The sequence below is a fragment of the Cynoglossus semilaevis genome, chromosome 15 (genome assembly GCF_000523025.1).
Source record: "Cynoglossus semilaevis isolate Cse_v1.0 chromosome 15, Cse_v1.0, whole genome shotgun sequence".
NCBI lineage: Eukaryota > Metazoa > Chordata > Actinopteri > Pleuronectiformes > Cynoglossidae > Cynoglossus > Cynoglossus semilaevis.
The window spans coordinates 2,666,349-2,676,406 of NC_024321.1; the positions used below are offsets into that span (position 1 = coordinate 2,666,349).

Genomic DNA, 10,058 nt, shown 5'->3' on the forward strand with positions numbered 1-10,058 from the left:
GTATTTAAGACGTTATCGGTGATTTCTCTTGAAAAGAGAAAGAAAGTAAATAAGGTCGTTTTGCAAAATACAAACAAGATATTGTGTATTATTTTTTAATAAAAAGTTAGCCTCAATTGCATGTTATTTATATATATATATGTGTGTGTGTGTGTGTGTATACACACACAGCAATTATGTTAACGTCAGTACCCATAAAAACGGTCTACAAGGAAAAGGTTTAAATTCTCATCACAACTTTGACATGTATCTTTCCACAGGATTTCCCTCCGTCTGCTTTTATCGGGTAAACAGCACCCTCTCCCAACACATTTTGTCACTGCATAAATGACCAACAGCTAAAACGAACTTTGCTGAGTCACGCACTACAAAGCAAAAATAAATCAGAACATGTAAGAAAAGTGCTTTATTAAATCTGTATAACATTAATTTATATCTTTTTAGTAAGGAGACCCATTTGGTGCGTTGTAAAATATAATGTGTTATGTCACAATAACTGTTGCTGATGATAAAAGCATGTGAAGAACACGAAGAAGTAAGAGAAGAAGAACTCGACCTCAATTGTTTCTGCACTCCCTGATAGTCGTACTGTGGATAACAAAGAGGGACTCCTAACAAGTACTTACAGTCCTTATTTCATAGTCCTTATTTCATAGAAAAGCACACAGTTCCTTGGACATTTTCCAAGTTCCTGGCACCAGATCTTATGGTAGAAAAATAGTGCTTTTTATACAAATTTCTAATTTATCTAATAAAACTAACAAATCATTTCAGTAATAATTAGCTCCATGTTCCCTCTTTTTAAAGGGGTCTGGTAGAGTTGAAAATGTCACAAGATCCATTTTAAATATTAGAACAGTACAGTGCAGTCAAAAAAAGTACAGTACACGAATAAATTTAAATCCGAGAAAAACAAACATTTATATATTTCTAAGAATTCTTATTGTTTCAAGAGCTGCAAGAAATGTTGGTCCAGTCCTTCTTTTTCTGAATGACGTTTTTTTTTTTTTTTAAATCAGCGCATAGTGACAAACTCCTCAGACGAGGTGGGGTGAATAGCAACAGTCTTGTCAAAGTCAGCTTTAGTAGCACCCATTTTGATAGCCACAGAAAAGCCCTGCAGCATCTCATCGCAGCCCAGACCCTGCATGTGCAGACCCACAACCTGAAGACAATCAAAGATGCAACACAGTTATAATTGTGTTAATTTATTACAGTGTAATGGTAGCATAAAGCCACATTTGAATCAGCTTTTTCTGGTCTAACTCTTAGCCACTCTTCTCCTCTATATTTTGACTGATGATGCCAAAACACCCGCCCAAAAACACAGGGTTTAACATATTTTGACATTTGGCAAAATTCTTTTTTCTAACCCTTCAGAAATGCTTATGATTATGATACTGCTTCTATTCAGATTCAACTGAAATTCAAGTCAATGTTTTGTTCAGAGCTGACGACTCCCACTGTACCTTCTCCTCTTTGCCGGCACACACCAGCTTCATGAGACACAGACTCTTCCTGCTTGTTATGGCGTGGTACATTGGAGTGAAGGACGTCTTGTAGATTTTCACATTCTCTTTGCCCCAGGCTTTAATGGCCTCGTCTGTTTTATGAGCACACAATACACAAAACTGTTTTTTTGTAGTATAATACACTAAATATATATATATTTTAATTTAAAGTAGCATAAAACAAAGTGCAATTTCAAGTTTTCTTTCAGACCTACCTTCGGTCAGACCCACTGTACCAATGGGTGGGTGGCTGAACACCACTGTGGGGATATTGGAGTAGTCCATCTTGGAGTCCTCTTTGCCCTCAAAGAGTCTGTGGGCCAATTTTCTGCCTGCAGCTATGGCCACTGCCGCAACACAAATATTAATCCAGCGTATAATCAGTGTATGTGTAACTGTGTAGAACGTTTGTTTTACTTTTTTAATCAGTGGTTGACCTTCTTACCAGGTGTGAGAAGCGCTCGTCCACAAACGTCTCCTAAGGCGTAGATTCCCTTTCGATTAGTGTTCTGAAACTCATCCACCATAATGTGACCTTGTCCATCTAAATCCACACCCTATGAACACATGGAGAAAAAACGCGTAGGCTTTTATGAGTGTTTTTGTTAAAGTTAGGTAAAACTTTGTCCAACAACTTTGTCGACATTACAACAGTGTAAAAAGAAAACAAACAAAAAATAAAAATTAGGAACAGTATATTACCGTTTTGCTGATGTTGAGTGCATCAGTGTTTGGCTTCCTGCCAATGGCCCACAGTAGACAGTCCACTTCCTGGATGGTGCTGATTTTACCTTCTTCGTTCTTCTCTGGGTCTTTGGTGATGAGAGTCACCTCTAGACCCTTGTCTGTTTTAGTCACAGACTTAACCTGCGAGTTCTTCCACAGATCAACACCAGAGTTTTGCAGCTCTTTGGTGCAGTTTGTGCTGATCATGCTGTCGAAATTTCTCAGCACCTTTAGAGGCAGAAAGAGCAGAAGTTAGACAAGGCTGAAAGTAAATGGAAAAAAAATAATTCCTTGCATTTCTTACTTCTGTTTGTCTGATAATGAGGGATGTTTTGGAGCCCAGTGTTGATAAGATGCCTGCCATCTCCACGGCGATATAACCAGCTCCAACAATTATGCTGCGTCTGGTGGAAACAGCAACATAGTTGCATATTTTTATCTCAGGTTTTTGGTTACTTCTTTCTGGAGGAACTAATAATAACAAATAATAAAACTATCTTACTTTGGCAGAGATTTAAGCTCAAAAAATCCATCACTGGTAATCCCGAGACTTGCTCCTGAAATCATAAATATAAACATTTTATACTATTTATATAACTTTAGAACTGCCTGACAAAAATATTTGATAAAACACTGAGGAAGTTTCTACATAAGAGTAAGAGGTTTCTGACCTGGAACATCATCATCACTCATTACCAAAGGCTGCCCTCCGGTGGCTATAAGGATGTGTGGCGCCGTATACTTTCGACCTTCGACCTCCACAGTCGGTTCTGTGTCATTTGTGAACCGGGCCACACCTTGAATAAATTGGATTTTGGCCTGTGGAAAATGATATCAGTAATTTGAAATATTTTCAGAGTAAAAATTGTAACAAGAGTATAACATAAAAAAAGGAAGGTACCTTGTCGAGATTGTTGCGATAAATGCCATTTAGCCGACTAACGTAAGCGTCTCTTTTAGCTTTAAGGCTCCTGTAAACATATACACAGACAGACAAAAATAAATATATTTTTCCACCACTAATTTAATGAACACTACAATACAGTATGAATTAAATAAATATGTTTGACATGAATTGAAAACTCAGACTGGATATAGATTTAGATTTAGAAGAAGAAAATTTGTTTAAAATAGATTACACTAGCTGAGACATAGCTCACAGGTAGCAAACATATACCTCAAGTCCATGTATTACTTCCTGGAACTTGAAGAGTCATTTAAATAATCCAAAATACCAGCAAATACACAAGAGTGGGTTAATGGTGACGTAACACATGCACTGAACAAGGAAGTTCCTGGACCAACCAACCAAATGGTTACACAAACACGCCTGCAACTCTAGTTGCAAAAAAAAAAGAAGCAGAAATTGAAGAAGTCTTGACTCACTCCCAACTGAAACGAACGTTTTCAACGTCAAAGCCATAATCACTGTGGTCGTGGAGATATTCTGCATGAACTGCTGCATTCCACATCACCTGAGAGTAACATATAAAAGGTTAGAAATTATAACAATACTTAAGGTTATAACAATAATGAATACTTAATTATTAAGGTTATAAGAGTCTGTCTTCTACTGAGAACTGATAATTGTGAATTTCTCTATTATATTTCAGAGTTTGGAAAAAAAAATCCAGGTATGGACTATGGACATTGGAATATATTTAATCTTTATAAAACCACACCTCAAAATCTGTCACCTCTTCTTTTAAAACTTGATCTTAAGAGAATGATTTATTTCTGAAATTAACACAAATTATCACTAGAAAAAAACAAGAGACTCCTACCTTCTTGGGAACACAGCCGACGTTGACCTAAAAGCAGTCAAAAAGCAAATTCATGAACTGATGAGATCATGAGGAATAACAGGTAACTTATCTGACGTTCATGAACTGATGAGATGAGGAATAACAGGTAACTTATCTGACCAATTACGAGGATGTGTTACCATAGTGACAGACAGGAAGACAGACAGATGTATCTCATGTTTCTTGTTATCAAAGTAATTTTCTCTTCACGTCACTTGGTGTCCATTACTCTATATCTCCTTGAGTCAACAAGTGTTAGGAGTATTACAGTATAAGTAAAAGAGTATCAACTACAGATCTACAGTTTGTTAATAATGTAGTCACTGTCTTTGCAAATATGATATTGTTTGAACCTTTCTGCTGAAGGTCTGCACGAGTTGCTCAAGGCTTATTGCTTAAACAAGTATGTGTTGTTGTTCATTCTATTCTATTTCATTATATCCTACACTACACGTGTTTAATTTTTTTTTCTCAGACATCACTGAACCTAAGTTGTTCAGGTTAATGCAGAACTCAGACGTCTGTAAATCACTCAACCTAAGTTGTTCAGGTTAATGCAGAAGCATTTTACACATTTGGTTGCAATGGTTTATAAAGAGAGTTCCAGTCTAATGAAAAAGATAACTTTTCTCCGCTCTGTCTGGTGCTAAATACATGTACTTCAAGTAAAATTAAAGCTTTGGTGTTGTGTACGTGTTATTATTATATCAGTAGTGTACTCACACAGGTTCCTCCCAGTCTGTGACCCTCTATCACGGCAGTCTTCGCTCCCAGCTCGGCTGCTCTCCGAGCTCCGGCCAGACCTCCAGACCCACCGCCAATCACCAGAAAGTCGAAGCGGCTGCTGTCGGCCGTTTCCCGGGCTGCGACTGAGGCCATGGTTCGTTCAAGGTCCGGTACCGAGTAACTTAGAAAGGGAGTGAAAAGCTGGTCGAACCGGCGGAGACTGAAAGCCGGAGTTCGCGTTAACTGAGTTAATAGTGCCATAACCAGGAAGCTGATAGACACAATCCGTGTGTGTTTGTATATGTGACGTAATCGAAATGGGAGGAGCTAAAGTCATGCTGCGTCATTATGAATTGCTTTTTGAATTCTTTTATTTTTTTAATTGAATTACTTTGTATATATTATTATATATATTACTATACTAATATATATATATATATAATAGAATAATAAGAATTTAACTTTATTGTCATTGCACATGTCACAAGTACAGAGCAACGAAATGCAGTTTGCGTCCATCCAAATGTGCTTTAGCAAAAATATATTACAGCTGTATATTGTTTGAGGGCGATATAAACATGAATATTGTTCTATAATGTAGTGAACAGGGGCTATAAATAGACTATAAATATAAGTATATGTCAGGTTGTAACAGGCTATAGGTATGGGTACAAGTATTTATAATTATTGTATACAGCAGGATTATCTATACAGTATTTACAGTAGTGCAGTTGAGATCAAGTGAGATATGTATGTTGTTCTCAATGGTGCAGCGGTAGAAGTTTACCAGGAGTCCTCAGAAAGAGGATGTGCTAGTGAGCCTTCCTGACCAGCCCGGAGCAGCCGGTCGTCCAGGTGAGATCCTCGGAGGAACTTTATGTGGACTCGCAGGAACTTTAAGCTTTTCACACGCTCCACTGCCACCACTTTGATGTGAATGGGTGTATGTGGCTAAGCATTCCTACTGAAGTCCACAATGAGCTCCTTGATCTTCTCAGTATTGAGCAGCAGGTTGTTGGAGTCACACCACTTAGTCAGACGACCCACTTCCTCTCTGTAGGCGGCCTGGTCACTGTCTTTGATGAGGCCAATCACCGGGGTGATAGATAGCACTTTATTAATACCTTGGGAGTTCCCCAAGGTACACATGGATAGGTAAAATACAATAAAATAAAGTACAATAACATACAAACAAGAGTAGCTCTTGTAGATAGATAGTATTGGTAGATTAGTAGGTGAATATTGTTGCCGAGTATAGTGTTGTTGACTGCAATCTCAATTATTATTTACCATTGTTAACAATTACTACACAATACTAATTTAAGCAGAACTAGTATAATTATAAGGATGTTATGTGAACAAGTATATAAATAGTTTGAATATATGAACAGTATAAATGGTTGAGTAATTAAATGATAAAACTGATAAAACAATTTCAGGAGCTTCCTGCAAACGTTGTAAGACCTGAGCCTCCGCAGGAAGTACAGTCTACTCTGGGCCTTCTTGTACAGCTGCCTACTGTTGTGTGCCCAGTCCAGCTTGTTGTCCAACCCCAGCCCAAGGTATTTATAGGTCTCCACGACCTCTACCTCCTGGTGGTGAAGATGTGGCCACACTTTTATTGTCCTCACAGTGGATTTCACACGTTGGTGAGTGGTGAGTACCGAGGTGTGAGGAGCAGGGAGAGGTGTTCTGATTGTCCAAAGTGGGGGAGGGGTGTTGCTTTGTATGCTCCACCCAGGTTGGAATAAACATGGTCCAAAGTCGTGTCCCCCTCTGGTGTGGCAGGAGACATGGTTGAAGTCACCAGCAGCAATAAAAGCAGCCTCAGCGTGTTTGGTCTGGTGTTTGCTAATGGCTGCATAAAGTTCTTTCATAGCCAGCTTAGCATTAGCATTCGGGGGGGATATACACTGCAGTGAGTATGCATACTTGTAGATATTCTCAGTCATCAAAAGTAGGCAACTGGACTCACCTCAAGTAAATCGAAGACGTTTCGCCTCTCATCCAAGAGACTTCATTAGTTCTTGGTTCTGTCTTGGTGGGGAGTTGCCAGGTATTTATCTATTCACCCCAAAAGAGGGGTGTGGTGTCCAAAATGGGCTCAAAACCATATGACCTTTATATGGTCATGTGAGTTGTTGGCCCCATGGTGCACTGTCCTCTCTGGCTAGAATGTGCACCTTTTGATCATCAAAGGAGTGGCCCTTCTCCTTCAGGTGGAGTCCTGGCCTGATGTTGTGTAGCATTAACATTCCTACAATTTCTCCTTGTGACCTTTGTTAAAAGGTCACTCACTTATACCAGTTCTTGCTGAAATTTCACACCAGCAAGTGATTGTGATTATGATTATGATGACTAAGCAACTTAATACAATATTGTCCAAGCAAAAGTTCTGTTCTAGGTCTCCTCTTGAGTCTGGCCGTTACTTGGTATGGTCTGTCCCACCTGTGTTGGTGCCACTTTCAGGTATACATGGGTTGGAGGGAGACCTGCTGGTTCGTCTGGATCCCGTCTCACTCCGTCCACAAGAGACGTTAGAACTTCCCAATATGGCTTGTACGCCATCTTAGGAGGGGTAGGGGTAGGATGAGGGGTGAGAGAGGATGTGGGTCCTGGCATCCTGTCAATAACTCAAATGGGGTGAATCCGGTTTTTCTGTTTAAAGATTGTCTGCATGCCAGTGATGCCAATGGAAGGGCACTAACCCAATTCATGCCAGTATGTCTCAGAATTCTACTGAGTTTTTCTTTTATCATTCTGTTTTTCTACTTTCCCTTGAGACTCAGGGTGATAAACAGTGCCAAATCTATGTCACCAATGCTTTGTTATTGAAATGAGTTCCATTATCGGATCTTACCACTTTAGGAAACCCGTAATGAGGTATGTACTGATTCACTAAGTCTTAAATTACCTCAGGAACTCCCGAGGAACTCCTCAGTGCTCAAAGCTTCAATACAGTTCTTTTACATACACATCAATGGTCAGCACCTTAACCCTTTACAGCCATGTGGTGTTCATGCGCCACTTCTGAGCGCTGATTGGCAAAGGCTGCTCCAAACAAAGGTTCTCCACCAATAGAAAACATGTACACATGCTGAGCTATTCTGCTCAGTAACTCAGGTTAGATCAAAGAAATGCACTTTGGATTCTTTTCCTTTTTGATGTTCTGTTTTCCTCATTATTTGGGCAGAGAGACTGGTTCAGGCCGGTTCTGTGACCTGTCTCTATTTCCAAGCGTAACAGTCAGTGCCATCCGTACCATACACCATCCTGTTATGTAAACCATCAGCATGCACACCTTTCTTCAGGACTTCTCCTTTTAGTACAGCATTTAAAACCTGTTGGTGCCGAAAATTACGTTATTCAGTCACCACCACTGTCATCTAACTGCTGCAGATAGAATGACCTGAAAAGAACCACACCTGATAACATTGTACTTTTTACTCGCTTCGAGGGGGAGCAGAGAGACCAACAGCTTCGCAGAGTTGGCTCACCTAAGTCCCAAAGTGTATGAGGAGTGCAGCTCCTTTTATTGAGAAAGTTTCACAGTTTCGCAGTTTTACTCCCAAGGCATCGTTCAGGGCAGGTTCATCCAATTCCCATACTTGATGAGAAACAGACCTCATCCTTTATGGACCTACATAGTAAAAAACCTTTTAGGGGTACCTACTCCTGTCAAGAAGATCATTATTTAACACACTTAGATAACAGTTTATGGTTCACCACACTTTGGTTTAACACACTTTGGTAACTAACTATAAATTCTATTTACAAAAACAAACAGTATAAATTGATATGTAAACTTAATACAATGAATATATTGTAAAGATTGAACAAATGTATTTAGAATATCTCAACATTCCCTGCTGTTTTACATATCAATAAGACTGTAAAATAGAACAACTTCTCATTATCAGTCATGCACAACTTCAATTAGATTTTCTGCACAGGCATCATTTCGGAACTATAGCACAGTTGAACACTTCACAGCTGAGGTGATACCATTTTAGCAATCCTTGACTTAATGCACGGTATTACACAATTTTTGTCCAATGTGAATCATCTTTTTGTGTTTGGAGATGTTCCTGTAAAGCTTGCACTTCAGTCAGAATCAGGAATAATTGTACAACAATAATCACTACCCGGGGCCCCCCCCCCTCCACGAGGGGGGTGGAGGGGTGTGTGCCCTGGTTGGTCTCTGCTGGAAGGAAGTCTGATGCCATGCAAATTTGCATAATCATGGTTTTCTAAGCATGCTTTTCAGAATCATTTTTAACAAATTCAGCAAGATGTAGCACAGAAGCAGTAAGATTAGAACAAAAGAACAAACATAACAATAAGTTAAATTGTGTGCTGCTGCTGGCAGATTCAATCTGTTCTTTTCTTTTTGCAGCATTTCTCAAATAAACATGCAAATCATCATTCTTGTCATTTTCTGGTAAGGATGCAGTTAGTTGTGGAAAAGTAAATGGTCGGTGAAAGACACATTCAAATGGAGTTAACCCAGTGCTTGAGCTTCTGGTTGTATTTACAATCAATCGTACCATGTCCAAACACTGTGGCCATGTCTGTCTGGTGACAGTTTTTTTCTGCTGTTTATCATTTTATGGTTTGTATAGGCGGCGCCCATCAGTTCTGTTACCATCTTATCTTCCCCTACGTGCTCTAGCACCTTTGTCGTTGTGATTGTTTCTTCTGTCTGCGTGCAGCTGTACACGCTCTCGCAAAATGCCCTCTCCTACCGCAATTATAGCACTTGTCATTTCCCTCCTCATGGTCAGATTCATCATTCTGTTGCCATTGTTTTCTTTGCTGAGCCTAGCTCCCTGATCACACCATTCTTTACTTGGCAATGAGACAAAAACTTATCTTTTTGTTTATTTGCCTGATGTCTGTCTCATGCATGTTCTACATGTGCATGGAAATCTTGTAAGATGTTTTCAGCGCAACGCAGGAAGTCTCAACCATGTCTCGTACAATTTTAGGCAGATAGTCCAAAAATCTGTATTTATATAATGGATTGTAGTGGGTATCGGTTGGTTGAAGACCTGTATTGCGTTCAAAAATTTGGTCGAACCTGGATTTAAATTCCTGCATGTCATCATTATCTTTTAATTGTGGTGCATTGTTAATTCCAGCCATTGTTACGTTACTGTTTTGTTTTCAGATTAGTGGTTGTTGGTGCCGAAAATTACGTTATTCAGTCACCACTACTGTCATCTAACTGCCGCAGATAGAATGACCTGAAAAGGACCACACCTGACAACGTTGTACTTTTTACTCGCTG

The 10,058-nt window shown here is 39.4% G+C and overlaps 1 protein-coding gene across 1 annotated transcript; it reads right to left on the reverse strand.

Annotated features, from left to right (window-relative positions):
- Positions 1–391: 391 nt before the first annotated feature.
- gsr (glutathione reductase) lies at positions 392–5,089 on the reverse strand. Its single transcript, XM_008326531.2, has 12 exons — positions 4,766–5,089; positions 4,022–4,048; positions 3,624–3,712; positions 3,139–3,208; positions 2,909–3,056; positions 2,740–2,794; positions 2,542–2,641; positions 2,214–2,465; positions 1,957–2,068; positions 1,727–1,858; positions 1,470–1,603; positions 392–1,165 (listed from the first exon to the last, which is right to left on the reverse strand). Exons 1-12 carry the CDS (start codon positions 5,027–5,029, stop codon positions 1,016–1,018), a joined length of 1,533 nt encoding a protein of 510 aa, XP_008324753.1. The 5' UTR covers positions 5,030–5,089; the 3' UTR covers positions 392–1,015.
- Positions 5,090–10,058: the final 4,969 nt, after the last annotated feature.

Excerpts from the sequence above, each read along its gene's own strand:
- gsr (XM_008326531.2), bottom strand. The coding sequence starts at position 5,029 with ATGGCACTATTAACTCAGTTAACGCGAACTCCGGCTTTCAGTCTCCGC. Across the intron at positions 3,057-3,138 it reads ATCGCAACAATCTCGACAAG|GCCAAAATCCAATTTATTCA; the intron begins GTACCTTCCTTT and ends CATTTTCCACAG. Across the intron at positions 1,859-1,956 it reads ACGAGCGCTTCTCACACCTG|TGGCCATAGCTGCAGGCAGA; the intron begins GTAAGAAGGTCA and ends GTGTTGCGGCAG.